The 16,514-nt window shown below is 46.4% G+C and overlaps 5 protein-coding genes across 5 annotated transcripts; 3 read left to right on the forward strand and 2 right to left on the reverse strand.

Moving 5' to 3' along the window:
• Nucleotides 1-984: 984 nt before the first annotated feature.
• On the forward strand, nt 985-3,278 carry FOMMEDRAFT_171270 (uncharacterized protein). Its single transcript, XM_007271657.1, has 11 exons — nt 985-1,058; nt 1,136-1,251; nt 1,375-1,443; nt 1,516-1,628; nt 1,688-1,807; nt 1,882-2,146; nt 2,207-2,269; nt 2,327-2,466; nt 2,543-2,654; nt 2,729-2,847; nt 2,927-3,278. Exons 1-11 carry the CDS (start codon nt 1,039-1,041, stop codon nt 3,254-3,256), a joined length of 1,467 nt encoding a protein of 488 aa, XP_007271719.1. The 5' UTR covers nt 985-1,038; the 3' UTR covers nt 3,257-3,278.
• Nucleotides 3,279-4,389: 1,111 nt separating this feature from the next.
• FOMMEDRAFT_162197 (uncharacterized protein) lies at nt 4,390-5,066 on the forward strand (the record flags this gene model as incomplete). The annotated part of the gene is made up of 2 exons (XM_007271658.1): nt 4,390-4,699; nt 4,765-5,066. 2 exons carry the CDS (start codon nt 4,390-4,392, stop codon nt 5,064-5,066), a joined length of 612 nt encoding a protein of 203 aa, XP_007271720.1.
• A 1,434-nt stretch (nt 5,067-6,500) lies between these two features.
• On the reverse strand, nt 6,501-8,417 carry FOMMEDRAFT_171272 (uncharacterized protein). The gene is made up of 5 exons (XM_007271659.1): nt 8,068-8,417; nt 7,403-8,021; nt 7,230-7,346; nt 7,087-7,174; nt 6,501-7,022 (listed from the first exon to the last, which is right to left on the reverse strand). The coding sequence occupies exons 2-5, from the start codon at nt 7,529-7,531 to the stop codon at nt 6,928-6,930; spliced, it is 429 nt and encodes a 142-aa protein (XP_007271721.1). The 5' UTR covers nt 7,532-8,021; nt 8,068-8,417; the 3' UTR covers nt 6,501-6,927.
• Nucleotides 8,418-11,402: 2,985 nt separating this feature from the next.
• Nucleotides 11,403-12,823, reverse strand: FOMMEDRAFT_42871 (uncharacterized protein; the record flags this gene model as incomplete). The annotated part of the gene is made up of 4 exons (XM_007271563.1): nt 11,403-11,528; nt 11,581-11,832; nt 11,882-12,010; nt 12,485-12,823. Coding segments are annotated over 4 exons (846 nt in total), but the record flags the coding sequence as incomplete, so codon positions are not given.
• Nucleotides 12,824-14,336: 1,513 nt separating this feature from the next.
• Nucleotides 14,337-16,501, forward strand: FOMMEDRAFT_149358 (uncharacterized protein; the record flags this gene model as incomplete). The annotated part of the gene is made up of 9 exons (XM_007271661.1): nt 14,337-14,355; nt 14,401-14,461; nt 14,513-14,865; nt 14,933-15,049; nt 15,219-15,275; nt 15,411-15,664; nt 15,738-15,950; nt 16,014-16,105; nt 16,177-16,501. 9 exons carry the CDS (start codon nt 14,337-14,339, stop codon nt 16,499-16,501), a joined length of 1,491 nt encoding a protein of 496 aa, XP_007271723.1.
• Nucleotides 16,502-16,514: the final 13 nt, after the last annotated feature.

Here is a 16,514-nt window from a genome sequence, read left to right on the forward strand (position 1 = left end):
TATGTATGTATGTAAGTTGTACCTGGCAGGTTTCGTCGACCCTAATTGCTCCGATGCCTCGGAGCGTATACCATATTTGACTTTGTCTTTCATTGCAGAGAGTTTGACTGTCTAAGTCCTTGAAGACGATGACGGATCAGGATGGGTAGGGGTTGCATATTCGAAATGAAGCTAAAATCTCAGTTTGCGAAGGAGAAGAAGTTGCTGTCACACCACTTGTCCTAAACGTACCTGTCCATACAAAGCCGAAAACTCTGGGTTCAGGAAAGTACAGTAAGACATCTCTTTCCATATTCTACTCAGAGGAATAACAGATTTTGGAATCACTTTTTATCACCAGTTCAAGGATTGAATACATACCAGGTGAGTGGCTAGATGAAATTAGTGGCAAAGAGGGCACTTTGCATGAGTTATCTTTTGGTACAGATGGACAGTATTATGTGGATTGCTGGTGAGACAAACAAAAACTAGTCATTTGCTTGCCCTTTCCAGATGTTTATTTCTGACTATCTGTTGACATTGTCTAGGATATGATTTGTCAGGAAGAAACAGTATATTCCCAAGCAACTTTGTGAGTAATATTACTTCTCAAGAAGAACAAAGTTAGTGCTGACAAATGCGAAGGTTGAGCTAGTGTGATAGAAATTTATGTAAGTTATTAGCAAACACGCTGGTAGGAATGTTTAATGACTCGTCGAGCAGAAAGGGTACATTTACAAGCAACTATGTGAGTAATACCACGTCCTCTCAAATGGAAAAGTTGGAGCTGACGAACGCGATGGTTGAGCTGTATGATAGAAATTTATGTAAGTTATTAGCGAACGCGAGTTTTCTTGCTTTGGAACAATAGTTGGTACTCTGAAGGGCAGGAGGATTCAATCCTGATCTGAATATTTAAGTTGTAACTCGGCAAGTGCCGTCAACCCTATTTGGTCCGATTCTTCGGAGTCATGTAGGTGCACCCACCCTGATAACAATTCATCTATAAAACTTGATCATCTGGTCCCATCCGTACACTAGAACTCTGTATCCACAAGAATGCCGTTGGACATCGAAGGGTAAGCTACAATTCCACCCCTATACAAATCAATAGAAAAAGGCTCAAGCGTCAGGGACCCGATAAACGTACGATAAGCTTTCGTAAAGCAGGTTATCAAGCTATTGATCGTATCTGCGATTTCTATTATAACCTGGAGAAACGCAATGCGGGAGCTGAAGTGGAGCCTGGGTATCTAAGGAAGGCTCTTCCTGGTTCGTTTCCATTCTATAGAAATTCGATTTCGGGACGAAACCCGAAATTCTCATTCCGTTTTTGTTTTATGGAGTATCAGTATCCTGTTCAATGAGCTTGAGACTGAAATTTGAAGCATTTAGATCATGCACCTGAGCAAGGAGAAGACTTTCAGAATATTGCTGATGATTACTTGAAACTAATTCAACCTGGTAAGTTCGGAGCGAAGTAGCATATTGACTACCGATTTCGATGGATTATTACCTAACATACTTTATTTGTAGGTTTGACGGTTTGGCAACACCCATCGTATTTTGCATATTTCCCGGTCTCTGCTACATTTGAGGGCACACTAGGTGACTTGTATGCGAGCGCAATACCAAATCCTGGCTTCAACGTATGATCCATAAACTCTTCGGAAGAAGATATTCGCATTGTTCATAAAGGATATTACAGTGGGATTGTAGTCCAGCATGCACCGAATTGGAAGCCGTGGTAATGGATTGGGCGGCCAAGCTATTCGAACTTTCTGAAGCATTCTATAATGAGGGAGGAAAGGGTGGAGGCGTAATTCAGGTGCGTTCAATATTATAGGTATTGCTTACTAAATTCACCGTACTTTATACGTATTACGACGGTGTTCATCGCAGACGACCGCGTCGGATGCCGCACTCGTTTCGGTCGTCGCAGCACGTTCCTCTTATACACTGTCTCATCCAGGGATTGATCTCAGCAAGCTGATTATTTACACGACCACACAAACGCATTCTCTCGGTGCGAAGGCAGCTCTTATACTTGGCTTGCAAGTACGAGCGCTTGAGGTGACTTTGGAGGATGCGTTCTCGCTCAGGGGCGTTACGTTGCGAAATGCATTAGAAGAAGACAAGAAAGCTGGACTTCATCCGTTCGTCTTGAGTAGGAGTCTTTACTAACAGGGAGGATGAGTGATTTATTTTTTTCCCTTTGGGGCCACAGTCGCGACGGTAGGGACAACATCTTCTGGTGCCGTCGATGATCTTCCAGAGATATTCGAAATTGGTAAGCCTGACGGTTAACCCAAAATCAAGTCTATCAATCTTAGACGCCAACATGTAGCACGAGAACATCGGTCCCTTTGGGTTCATGTTGATGCTGCTTGGGCAGGGGTATCACTTGCCTGCCCTGAGTATAGGAATATTTGCCACCTGGAACAAATCAATCGATTTGCGCATTCGTTCTGCACTAACTTTCACAAGGTGAAACATCCATTGAGTTACTGTCGGATCGTGCAATCCGGCACCGAGTTTGCTGATGTCCTTGATTTCCCAACAGTGGGGCCTAGTAAACTTCGACTGTTCTGGTCTTTGGGTCCGCGATAGGACAAGTTTAACCGACGCCCTGGACGTCACACCGGAGTTTCTCCGAAACACCCACAATGAGGAAGGTAGGTGGTCAACACGAGATGCCTTCAAATGAGAAAGACAACTCACAGAGGTATAAATTAATGATTGGCAATAGGGACGGTCATTGACTATCGCAACTGGCATCTAAGCCTTGGAAGGCGCTTCCGTTCACTAAAACTCTGGTTTGTACTGCGCGGTCACGGCGTCGAGGGTTTCCAGGCGAATATACGAAAGGTACATATATATTCTGAATTCAATCCCTTGTGGATCGTCTCATTTGAAATGGAGGGGCTAATAGTAAATGCTATTTTAGGCGATCGCGCTGAGTGATCGATTTGCTGCCCTCGTCCGTTCGTCTACTGAGCTTGCCCTGGTTACGCCCGCATCATTCGCCTTGAGTGTCTTTCACGTAAAGGCGCCAGCTGGAGCGACAGACAAGATTGCTGTGCAAAACGAGCTCACCGAACGGCTTTATAGAAAATTGGAATCGCGTAGAGACATCATGCTGACGAAGACAGTGTTGAACAATATCTTTTCCATTCGCCTCGCAGTCGGATCTGTGTGGACTGAAGAGAGGCACATTGATGGTGCATACGAAGTCATAGTCCATGAAGCACAAAGAATTATTGCAGAAAATGATTAGATTCATTCAATGCATGCCTGTTCTTAAAAAAGATTAAAATAAAATAAATGCACTTTGTGTGTGGCATTTGTATATTGCAGCTGCCTGTACCTCGTAAATGATGGAGGACATCGCAACATATATTGCGTGCAGACATGCTAGCCACGTCAGGAAGCACCCGACGGAAATGAACGCGGGAAGCTGTCAAACGTATGAGGGTATATAAACATGCTATCCTGGTATGCGCACATCCATATCCATCTTTCTTGAGAACACAGTGAAATCTTTTGAAAGGAACACAGAGAAGCGACCTCTCAACGCAAGGAACCTTGCAATCAGCTCTGGGCAAGGGTCGAGCTCGATCGCCTCGGCCTTTAACGATTACTACAAGTAACCGGCGCAGGTCTGTCGAGACATGGAACCACAGGCGAAGAGAGCCGAACCCTTACTCAGAGCTTAACATGCATTCGGGCTTCCCGCCATTTAGGCCGTATCTGTTAACGACAAGAAACAAGACCAAGACATTTATGCGATTGACTCCGAGGCGCGTCGCGCTTTGCTCGGATCGTCATCCAGCCACAAGACCCTACACAATTGAGTGCAAATAAATGCTTACCTTGGGATATACTCCATTAAATTAGCATACTGGCCTATCAGCTTTTCAGAACTTCTTCAAGTCGAGCTGAGTCCCGTAATGCTTTAGTACATACGCTGACAGTGCCCAAACCGGCAAGACTGTATAGCCAGATGAGCCTTCTCTTTTGGAGTGAACGTGCTTACTCTCTCAACAGGCCTTAAGGGTCAGAAGTCGGTCTCCTAACCCCTGCAGCATGTGATACAAACAAGGCATTCTCCGATGAACTCCTCCGGTTCTCCGTTTCGTCAGTATGCACCACCTATCTGTAGTGCTTACCCGACCCTATGCAAAAGCCCGTTGCCCAGCAGAACTCTGCTAGCTCGTACTCTACCCAGCTTTTATGGGACAACGGCTTCTAGTTGCTAATACCCGCGATGCTCTGCCATCCGGAGCATTCATCAGCGCGGGGGAACGTTCTCCTAAGCATTGGGGGGACTAGAAGCAGATCTCCACCCAAGTTGAGTGGTGATGTAGAGCCTAAGGCAAGATGCGGGGTAAGGGTGGATTGGGGCAAAAAATGGCACAAGAGGAGCTCTCTTTATATCCTGTTATCGGGTCGAACGACAAGCGGAGACTAAATTTACGGAATTGCGGTCTGATCGCTCATCCTTCAGTGCAACTTGCTATGATGCATTGGTCTGCCCAGTCTTCCGTCCCACCTATCTGGGCCTTAGGCACTAGGCCTGTCCCAGTGCGGCTATTCTCGCAGTTGCATACGCTTTTATATCAACCGTATGACACCAGTGTCTTCTCCCGTCTCGCACTTACCACCCTCCAGCTTCGACATGAATTATCCGCTGAATGCCGACCCCTTCATGCGTCTCTCCGTGGCGGCCGAATCTAACTGTTGCTCTCGCCCCGTCGACGTATCTCTTCCGGCCTTTACGTTTAGTGCAGGTGCCCCTTGCCTCTCACGAACAATATCCAGGCAACTCGTGGTTAACGGATAAGAATACTTCCCCTTCTTCCACGGAAGTCTGCATCGTTTATGCCGTCGATGATACGCTTGGCGGACTGATGCCTCGGGCGAGGAATGTGGCGTCCCGGGCACCGATTGGTTCGCAGCTGTTGGACTCTCCAGCACGATCGGACCTTCGTAAATTCCTCGATATGTCATCCGCAACGCACGCGTCGTCCCAAGCCGTTCACAGCCAAGACCACGCGTGTCGGTTGCTGATGACATGGATAGCTTGATAGCACAGATTTAGACTGAAGATTCACAACCGAGACGAAATCTGGACACGGTATGCAATGTGCTATTCAGGTTCCTTACAATCGCGCCTCAAAGCCTATGACGAACACCGGTTATTGCGCCATCCGATTCCCAGCATTGACATTCAATGAATCAATCAACAGTGTTGACTGCATTCTTCTCTGAAGGCCGATAATTCTCAGGGTTCCTGGCGGCTCTGTCAACTATTCCCCGACATCCACTGGTGGTTCCTCACTCCCATCCTACTCCACGCGCTTCTTGTAGCTCATATATCTCTTTGGGGCAGTCAAAGCTCATCTCTGACGATGATCAAGAAGCGTTGGCCATCCTAAGTCGTTTCCATCCGGAGGATCTTGTGTACATTACACTAGTAACAAACTTATAATTGTTTCCGCAATGGTTGGTTTTAGTCTACAAACTACACAGTGACGATACGTCAATAGATATCCCGGAACGAACCGGTCCCCCTGACCACGGTACCTTTGTATCCTAGGCTGTTGGTATCCAAATACCTAAAGAGCCTCGCGGAACCTTTTCAGATTATCGTGGAAGGAGCGGGAGAAACGTCTAATTTCAGCTGACAGGGTCGTGTTTATACAATAGTTTCTTACTTCTCCGTTGACCAATTTAGCAGATAAACTTTACGTCAGAAGATTCAGCAATTACTGAAAGGCGCAGAAGGTTAGAAATATGCAACTGAAGGAGAGTAGACAGCATTGAAATTGCTATGTACTTTTTAGGTAGTCCGGAGCGTGAATACACCTTGACAATACTAAAGCCAATATATCCCGGAAGTTAAACTCTATGCAGCATGACGTGCTCGCTCCTCTCTATCTCCGAGACGTAAGTTTTCTTGTAAGCTCAGTCAATACTTTATCGTTGATAGACTTGAGCGCGATGAAGTCATGTGGAGCTCGTAAAAGGACAGACTGGCGGACGAAAAATACCTTATTGCATCACACTACATCACATCTTGACCCCGTTCCATCACCGAAACTTGCAAAAAAATGTATCCAAATGTATCGCCAAGACATATCTGAAAAGTGGATTACAGAAAATATAACGACCTTACATTTGACTGTAAACTTTGAATGTCAGTATACACACTGTCTTGCAAGATAGTGAACATTTTGGTGATGCTTTGCATAAATTTTACTCAGACTGTTCATCGGAAATTCCAATCAAAGTAAAGCATCATTCTATATAATTGTACAATACAGTTTTTAAGATTCCATCCCATTGTTATGTAACTAGATATTTTCTCCTGCTGGAGTCGCTGTCCTGCAACTGTATTGTAGGTTGTAGGTACTTGTTTGTATGCACCTGTTTGTTTGCTTACACTTCTTTGGTTCTTGCGAGTGCATTATGTAACAAAAGTATTACAACACTTGCGCAATAGCGCACACTTCTATTTGGCTTCATTCTAGGTAACAGCATAAAGCAGCAGCACAGCAGCAGTACAAAAGCAAAATCGAAAAACGTAATTAAGCATAATGCAAATAATGCAGTCGTCACTGACGATGGAGATAACCCACAAGCCTGCATTTTGAGTGGAAGCCGGGGGAATAAGAAAACAATAGGTTGGACTATGTGAAGTACGAATACAAGGGGTATTATTTATGTTTGGTTTCTTCTTTGGTTACAACAATGTCGACGTGGCCCCCGCGTCTATGGTTGTTTATTGGAAGTCGACTAGCGATCCTGGGGGGAGGGCATGTTGGGTGAAGGTGGTATCGTGCGGCCAGTTCAAACGATTCGAAAGCGCTCGAGACCCAGAAAAAAAAGTAAAGCAACAAAAGACCCAAGGAGTAAGCATGGATGGAACCCGAAAGAACTAGTCGTCTAGGGTGACCAGCTCTTTGACATGAAGTTCCAAGAAATTGAGATAACGCCGGTGTCAAGGTCTGCAATTTGTGAAAACACAGCGGGAGACAAGTCTGTCAATCAAGCAGTTGAAGTTAGACAGTGATTGGTTCTAACATAAACGTTAAATGGATTTACCAAGGTCATTCTCTCCACAGCCTGGGCAGCTGTCACGCGTCAATGCGTACGCGGTCTTGCCATTTGCAGAGTTCGTGATGGCGATCCACTGGGTCGAACATTCAGCATGTAAATTTAAAATAGCTTAATGATTAATCACCAACCTGATTACAGTTACCTCCATCAGCAGCATCATACCGGGTCTTTGCAATAGCGACAACGTCGTCGCTTGCAGAATCAGTGAACCCGCAGTTACCAAGGCCAGGGTAATACCAAGTGCCCTGAATAATGTGCAGTGTCAGCCATTATGCAGAGCATAGCGTAAAGAGTTACTCACCCTGCCGGTGTGGGTAATGCGCTTCTCGAGGTTCTCAACGACAATTCCGTTCTCCGAGAGCGGGGACGCTAAGACGAGTAGAGAGAACGCGAAGAACGCGACAAGGAATGAGATCACGCGTAACAGCATAGTGTTGGTGGTACAGTTGATGAAGGTAGAGGGGTAAGTCAGGTTACAGGGACCGCTTTGACGCGCCACAATTCTACAAAAATGCAGAGGGGATTCGGGTAGATATGGGGACCAGAGCACGGATGGGGCAGTCGAGCCTTCACAGAGGGAGGAGGGTCTGCTTTATACATTTTGCAAGGTGTTGCTGAAGTAATCTGAGAGACTGGCCCAAGCAGCGTGGAAGCAATCGCAGTTACGGAGGATGGCACAAAGAATGGCGACGGACGCACCCAGAAGCGAAAATTGTTGAGTATGAAATGAGGGTTGTTGACGCGTGTAGCGGACCGCAGCGTTTCGCTCGGAAACACATCAGTGCCGTAATTGGTAAGGTGATCCTGCTTGCAGGTCTGTTTTTGGAACGTGGGATGCACGTGTGTAACCTTACCGAGCAGCTCCTCCACCGCCTTCGTCGTTGGTTTCCTCCCTATGTAAACGTCCCTCTTTCTGCCACCTAAATTCCGTAAAAATCAAGCTAGATGCCCATCAATTACTATTACCTAGCTGGGTTTTCTTCCCCCGATTTTCCGCTTTTTGCCAGGCAGCGATGTTCCCACATTTGCACCCGCAGTCGTCCCGTGTGCTCCGAACAAAATTTTCTCGCTGTTATTTGCACAACTAAAAACGAGGTACGAGCTGCGCGCCACTCATTGGTCTCACCATGTTTGTGCCGTGTGATGTGGTCTCGGTGCCGGTAATAATTGCAGCAAACGTGAACGAGCGCCCCATTTTCTGCTCTTAAAAGATTTGGAGGCTTGGAGTTCGCGGATGTCTAGAACGCGGACCGCCTCCGAAAACCGACAGACCTCCCGCTTAACAAGTCGATCATTGGACCACCTGAGAACGCTCTATTTTTTGATCACTTGCCGAACACGGTGTGCAACGGAGCCTTTGTGAAACAGGAATGCTCTTCACTCGGAATTCCTCTGGCTGGGGATGCAGTAGCTGTTACCAAGCGGGTCCACTCCACCTGCGCAATAACCGCCCCGAAAGTACACAAAACCGGGACCTGAAATCAACAAGTCAAGGCGACCTCACTTGGACGAATTGTTCGGACTTTACATAACTTTATTCAAGGCCCAATCAGTCAATGGTTTATTTATGTCGGCGCCCATTTCTATGTGATGAAATAATTTCGAGGGGCAACAGGCTAACGTACCGCAGATTTCAAAGTTGTTCGCCGCCTTACTTGCCCGTTGACGCCGTTCCGGGATTAGACTCAATGCCATAGATGCCCCAGGAACCCGCAGTACAGGGCTCACGAGAATATGCCTTGAATACGTCCGATTTTCTGCGGGAAAACGTGCGAAACAACCCTCATCGATGCGTCTTGCTTACAAAAGACAAAAAAATCACTTTTCTATTCTTCGGCCGAATACTGGAAAGTCGATGTTCTCCTTGGGTTTTTCGAAGGAGAGAGACCCATCCGAATTCCGATGTCGATTCAATAAGCATCGCAATCTCTTTGTTCTAAATGGGCTATAAAATCTTGTCTGACAGGGTCGAGCATCCCCCTCCCCCTCCAAAGCTTCACTCATGCCGGAATCCGACGGGTTATGAACGCATGCGTCACCGTCATATTTCTTTGTCTTTGTATCAAGACTGGCATCAAGGCAACAAGCCACAGCTTAATTTTACCCTTTCTGCACTAGCGCCAAGGAACACGCTGGGAAAACATGGCCTTGCGTGTCAACCGTCTCTCCTAGAGCAGGACCGATTTCCCCGAGCGGCGGTGTACCAGTGTAGCTTCAACGCGACCGATTCCGTGAACGGAAGCAGACGCGTCGTGGCACGGGGACGCGTTCAAGACAATAAATTAAAAACTCATCCATTTCTCGCGTACAAGTATACACGTAATAGCGTGCGAGCTCCCTAGATTCCCACAGCATGGTCGCCGCGAGGATGCAGAGCGGACTGCGAATGAAGAGCTTTAAACCCTATTCTTGTATTCGGAATTTCATTGTTGGGCGGAGGGGAAGGTTGAACGTTATACCATACTCAATGTGTTGCAGATGAAGGCACCTGTGTCTGTTAAATTAAACACTTATTCGTGTTAACTTGAACAAGTTCTGTCAACGGCTTTTGTAGTTGCACGACAACATATCGTTCACCAGGAACTTAGGCTCAAAGGTAGGTTACATGCGGCGCTGATCACGGGCCGGAGCAATGACGAGAATCATCGCTACCCCCGGAGCATAATGAAATCAACACCTAGGTACAGAGCACGTCCGGGATACGCCTTCCGCGCACGGGCCTGGCATGATCATACCTGTTACTAGGATGAATTAAAGCGGTATTGCGAAACCTCCGCGGGAGGAGTTAACGCTCAAAGGCCAGACTTAGTCGATCGTCGTAAAGCCGAATTGATTGATCATCGATAAAAAGAGGTTAACTAATACAAAGGTCATTCGTATAGACACCGATGGAGCAAAAAGGAGAAAGAGGAAGAATGAAGAATAAAAAAGGAATAAAGATAAAAATACAAAGGAAACAGTCTCCAATACAGTGTCAAAGAAGGGTGTTGGAAGGATATTTATTTGCCAGGAAAGAGGTCATTGAGCACGAACTTCATTGCCGGAAGCGAAGGCTTTCTGCCCATTTGCAAGTCTTCTAGAATCTGCATTTCGAGAGAACGACTGCGTGGCCAATTAATACTGGCCTCGCAGCTTGAAGTAGTACCAGCAGGTGACTCGTACGACCTTCGAGAAGCAGATGCAGTCTGCGGTTTGTGCTCCGGCGCAGCCGATGACGACGAGGATGACGCCTCTTTGTGAAGCTTCCTAGGCCTATGGGAAGTTGCTTTGCGGTTCACAAGGTCTGGACGGGCCAGTGATAGCCTGCGTGAAAGCTCAGACCGGGCTTCTTTCTTTCTGCGTTTTTCTCTTCGGTTGTCCTGCAGCTCGCCTTGAGACATATGATGCCGGGAGGTTTGCATAGATGCTGTAGGAAGGCTGGTCCTTCTCGATAATATTGCTCCCTCGTGACTGGTCCGCTCAAAGGATGGCGCAATGCTGTTTGCTAATTCTACAACATCATCCCGAGCCGGCTGACTTGAGCTATGGCTGTCCGTCTGTGCATCAATTACTATGGATGATGCCTGACTGCTGTAATATAATGCGTTTCCGTCTTTCCTGCTAGAGCAGCCCATATTTGAAGTCATATTCATGAGGCCAGACCTAGAAGCATGCGCATTTGTTATTGTAACCATTTGGCAACATCCTCTGCCTCGCTCGTCACGAGCGCTTGGTGCATTTAATATCTCTTTAGTGCTTTCGAATACACGTCTTCGTGTATGTCCTGGAGAGGGACTCGGCCTCGGGGGTAAATGTGGTTTCGCGCCGCATCCGTCGTGTTTCATGATGTCAGTATCATTGAGAGCAGCATTGTCGTTCATGTCTTCGAGCGAATTGCTACCATGCGGAAGGCTGATATGTCCACCGAACAGGAACTCGGCCATTATACCAGAATCGTCATCGCTCGAACTGTCTGCATCATCTTCACTTTCTAAGTAAACCGGAAGTGCCTTCTGCCGCGAGTCTCTGAGAGCACGCTCAACGAGTGCAGAGATACCTTTCGGCAGGAACTTCATCAAACGTTGGATCAACCCGCCTGCATTGAGAAGCCCTCCGACCGCACCTGAGCCTGACGCCCAGATTCCTGCCATTGTCTCAAGCTCCTCGGTCGCATTGCCTCCTTCGAGATTTTGCAGTGAAGAATCCCTGATTACTATGTCGACCTCGAGGTTTTTAATTCCGGCTAGAGACAAGGACTTGGACATCTCATCTTGTATACGCGCTGCGCCACCCTCTTCCATGAAGGGGCCGAATATGTTCGGCATACATGCCCAGTCGAGGCCATGAAGACTCGGTTCTAAAAAGTTTGGCACGAGTCGTCTTGGTCTAAACAAGCCAACGAAATTTTGAAGCTCGGGCAGAGTAGAATGTCGGTGAAGAGGGACAAGCTGTTCTAGGCATTAACTAAAACCTATGATAATTAAAATTTAGTCCACTCACAAGAAGCATGGGTAGAGCACCACGTTCCATCATGGCTTTAGTTTTAGCAAGATAAAGGTCCCAATTGTCGGAGCTGATATTTACAGGATTAATGTAGACTACACCAGGGTCTTCATTGCGGACTAGGTCGCAGCGCGCAAACCGTTCGCAAGCATGAAAGCGCGTTGAGCGATAATCTTGAGTGATGAGTGCACGGAGATCACGATCGCTTAGGCTTGAGTAGACATCGTTTTTATATCTGTCAACGTGGATCTGGAAATGTCCAGTTAGCTGAGCTCGGCCATGAGACTGCCACACCAACTTTAGATTCAAATGCCTGCGAGACAGCTTTGAGAATGTCTTCATAACCCCACGTCCAGACATTAATGAAAAAACGCATGTGGACGGGGTAGGCTTTCATTAAGTCTATGAGGCCGCTGACAGCTTCTTTCTGCACGAAGTTAGCATGAAATAACGTTGTAGCCGACACGACAAACCTTGGATGGTATAGTTTCCGAGCTGAGCATGTTCGCTGTGTCTAAGTAGATGGCTTCTAGCGTCTCAACTGGGTCCTGACTTTCGGAAGTTTCTGACTGCGAAGTAGTGTCTTGGACAATGTAGGGGCGCAGAAACGGGTTTTTAATGATAGAACCGATAAATACAGGTTCTGCACGGAAATCCCCGGTATGCAGGACCGCACCCTTCAAGCCTTCTATTAAAAACCTACGTTTTATTCAGCTGGAGTCAGTAAACATTAAATCCATGAGCCACTTGCATGACCGATCCAGGACAGTGATTGGCGTCAATTAGGGTAATAGTGACCCATTTGTTATTCGATATTTCAACCTTGGTGGGAACATGTAAAGGCATGCCACGCTTCAGACCAGGTCAACTTCTGTCCAATGGCATTGTAGGATATACTTACAATTAGGTCGAATTCATTACGCTTGAATACTTCGTTTGAAGCTTGCATCGGGAATTTCAAGTGCTCGAATGTTCGTTGTTTCTCATACACATAGTCCTCTTCTCTAAGAAATCGAGCCTGGTACGTTTCGTGTCTCAGGAGCATTTCCTTTGCGTCTTCTGAGCATATGATAATTGAGCCAAACGACTTGGAATTCAGGCCGATGATGTGGTCGGAGTGAGTATGGGTGAGAAGATGAAGAGCAGCAACTGTGAGACTTCCATCGCGAGGTACAGAAAACTCATCGACACGGATAGGATATGGCTTGACGAAGGAGTTGTACGGTGTTCCTGGAGGCATTCTTAGCGGGAATGTAACTGAGAGAGTAGCACTTTTTAAAGGGCCTCATCCCTCGCTGCCTTGCATTTGTTGATGTGGTCAAGCTCAAGTATTAAGTCTCCTCCTCATCGGGCACATCCGAGTTCCGACCGAAAAAACGCGAAGCATGTGACCGCGACTACATAAATTCTTAATACCAAACTAGTCACTGCATTTTTACCCTCTTGTCGCTTTATGCTCATGACCCACTTCCTTGCCTTTCAGCCTGACACATCACTATATAATCACTGTTGCTTTATAATGGGAATTTGTCTTGTCCTCTCCCATTTGGTTTATCCAACAAGCACCAGGAGCGTCTTTCTGGCCTGGAAAATGCCTCAACATTCTTGCAAGGCATGCTAGAAGTTTCGCCAACGTCAAAATGTTGTTCACTTTCGTCAACGTATGTGGAGTTCAAAGCTCCTGCATCTTCTGTCTGTCTGTTAGCAAGTAACTTCAGTGGAGCAGCCTTTTTCGCTTGACAATTAATGGATCTGCTTCGTTACTTCTTCAAGGTCAGGTCTTTAGACAAGAATGCCTTAAATACCCAGAGGGTAAGCGCCTTGCAACTGTTGATAACAACATAATGAATTCCATATTTACAGTTGACTAGATAGATCAGTCATGCTATCACTGTATTTAGCCCTCGATCTGTCATTTACGCATTGCAACGCTGTTCATGTACTCTTCTGAGCATGCTGCTTGATCACTAGTGGCAAGAGCCTATCGGAACTATCGGAGAAACTCTCTGAATAACCCAAAATGTCTTAATTTCGGTTATATACATGTACAATTCTGATCTTTTTGCACAGGTTTGTGACGACAGGCAACGAGTTATTGTATAAAAACTTCATGTACAACACTGCATCTTGACGTTCTCTCGCACTGCCTCATTTGCCTCGTGGGATCAGTCACGCGTACCGAACTCTCCTCTATCTCTTCACTAATGCGTCGTTCCTGTTGAGAGTTATGGCAGGGAGACAACCCCAGTCAATACTCTGGATCCATAGATTCCTGGAATTTTGTCGTCAATGGACGTCAGGGCTTTTAAACAGGCTTTGCGTTTGGTTTAATCGACACCTACATTTCTCCGGATCTACTAGCTTCTCAGGAAAGGGTATATCCACTTATTCGGGAGGTTCTGCGGCTGCATATGGTAGAAGGGACGATTTTGTCCAACTCACCTATAAAGCGAGCCCAACGAGTACCTGTGAGAGCACTGCTGTTCCCTCCTGTGTTCCTCGTGTGCCCCCGCCAGTATATCCACAAGGAATGATTCGAGTCGTAGAACCGGATCCTCCTATATCGCTCACTGTATCAAGCGATCTAACGGCCCCGCGCTGCTCAGAATGTACCGGGCGCAATTATCCAGAAAGTCCACATTCGATCGGTGGAACATCCATTGAGATCGACTCATCACTTGTTGAGCCAGTCGAGGCCATGAAGGCTAAAATTCCAATTTTAAAGCCTACAATGCCTTCAGAGTTACCTCGTTATGACCGAGGAGTCGTCATGTGCGTATAAGCTTTTCCAGCTTCATTGAATCAACTCACGAAAAGGCAGACAAAACAATACGGGGCCATGGACCTTCGGGCCACTTGAAACATTAACCGTCAATGAGTGCGTGCCTGAAATTTACTGACATACGCGTTGTCTGGAGTACTACTATAGACTTGGAGACATCTTTCCCTGGCAGTACCATGTACATCCCGAGGGACAACCGTATTATAGCCTGCTGCAAGGTTGCCATCGGTTTTCCTATCTGACGGAAGCAAACATTGCTGAAGCAGAGCAACGGGAAAAACTCGAGTACTTCATAGTTGTAATGGAAAAGAAAGCGGATGCACTTGCCTGCAAGTTACCAGTCCCTCCTGATGCTCGTGTTGTACTGGAAATTAGTGACAGCGGCGAATGCTCCTACTACATGGTTGATATCAATCGGCGCCTTATTTTCTGGTTGGAAGATCACGAATTTCCGAACTCTGGAGCTTCTTACTTCGGTGTTGGTTCGAAGAATCATTTCTGTATGTGCTCTTTCCCTTCATCTTTCAACTGCGCTAACACCAGAACCTCTGGGCCTCACTCTGCTAGACCATGCCCTCACACTCGAGTTCTGGCTGCATGTTGAATACTTCCCGATGAGCTATGACAGACCCATAGGGAATGTCATGAAAGAGCTTCTTGGGACTCTGAACTACTTCAACATAGGTAACTACTTGCTTTTGGGTATTGTCATTTGATATTTATACCAGCTGAGATTCCATAACTTCGACTGACTCTACGGCTCCATACGGCCGAGCTGAGCTCCGCTCGCTTATAAATTCCGTGAAAGATCTCTATGGTATGCTCAAGAGTAATCTTTATTTCATACTTTCAGAATTTAATACAGCTTTGGGAACTTCCGAGTCTTCAAACTCTGTAATTGTTTCAGTTGGTGAGTCACATTGCCTATTTGGAAGTCAAAGGTGATTGAACCTTATTTCTCAGCTCGATTAATGGCCTTGATTGGTCTGTCGTATCGTATAAATCTGTAACTGCTTCAAGTACTCATGATTGCGTGATTGTGCAGCAAATGAACGATTCTTCAACTTCTACGGTTTCCACGGAGCTCGACTCACTGTGACCCAGAGTGTCCGCGGTAAACTGCCGGACCAGCGTTCTCGTTCCTTACTCCTGAAGTGTCTGTCTCCAGTTCTATTTTATGCGCCTGAGAACTATATGTGGAGGCTTGAGAGGATCTGGGTCGACAGCATTTTGCGAGAGCGATCTTGGCAGGCATTTCATGACAAGCTTCAATCAGACTTGAGTGGTATCTTGGTTCTTGTATGTAATCTCTTCCCTTTGTTATATATAATATACACTGGAGTACATGTCATGCTGATTGATATTAATTTAGACAACTATATTGCTTGCTGCGAATGCCGGACTGATGGTTGTTCCTAGCGTGCTTGCTAGTGATGGCTCAATCATTATTTGGTCATCACCAGCAGCAGCTACGTCCCAAGTTTCCGCCGTTGCAAGTCTCGCCGGAATTGTTATCGGTCTTCAGCTCAAGGTGCAAGAAATTCGAATTAATGCGACGAGTCTTAGTCGGACAATGTCGCATGCTGTAAGTTTATCTGATTCTGCTGTTCTTTAGATGATATTTATTATCGATCGATCGTGTTCCTAGATTGCGTATCTCACTCGGGGCAAACATGAACAGCTCAATGTCGAAACCCTCGCTATCCAGTTCAGCCTACCGTACGCGATGCTGATGTGGGGGTATGCAGCATATTCACAATCTTCCTCTTACTTCTGAAATTAAATTTCCTCATTATTTGTGTGCAACGAAGTGTCATAACCTTCGCCGGATCCCTTGCCATCATGTGTTTTGACAACATTGACGGAACGCCCAGCCTCGTAGCACGTATTCTTTTCGGAGCCTTCTGGGTCTTCGTCTTCACGTTGGTACTATGGAGTACTCTCATAGGTTGGGAGTTCACAACGTACTCCCACTGGACTGATTTGTTTTCGCTCCCAAAGTGGAGACCGAGAACGGGAGGAAAACAGCGGGAAAAGGCTGTGAGTGAAAATGGGAAGGTGGATGAAACCGAGCGTACTGGTAAACAGGATGAGTTGTCGACGGCTGAAAAAGCGGCTCCGTATATGAATGTGTAAAAGTGTGTCTGAA

Source organism: Fomitiporia mediterranea, assembly GCF_000271605.1.
Source record: "Fomitiporia mediterranea MF3/22 unplaced genomic scaffold FOMMEscaffold_18, whole genome shotgun sequence".
Lineage (NCBI taxonomy): Eukaryota > Fungi > Basidiomycota > Agaricomycetes > Hymenochaetales > Hymenochaetaceae > Fomitiporia > Fomitiporia mediterranea.

Coding starts and splice junctions, on each gene's coding strand:
- FOMMEDRAFT_171272 (XM_007271659.1), bottom strand. CDS start 7,531: ATGCTGTTACGCGTGATCTCATTCCTTGTCGCGTTCTTCGCGTTCTCT. Junction 7,347..7,402: donor GCATTACCCACACCGGCAGG/GTGAGTAACTCT, acceptor CACATTATTCAG/GGCACTTGGTATTACCCTGG. Junction 7,175..7,229: donor ATGGAGGTAACTGTAATCAG/GTTGGTGATTAA, acceptor TGTTCGACCCAG/TGGATCGCCATCACGAACTC.
- FOMMEDRAFT_171270 (XM_007271657.1), top strand. CDS start 1,039: ATGCCGTTGGACATCGAAGG. Junction 1,444..1,515: donor CTTGAAACTAATTCAACCTG/GTAAGTTCGGAG, acceptor CTTTATTTGTAG/GTTTGACGGTTTGGCAACAC. Junction 2,270..2,326: donor TCCAGAGATATTCGAAATTG/GTAAGCCTGACG, acceptor GCCAACATGTAG/CACGAGAACATCGGTCCCTT.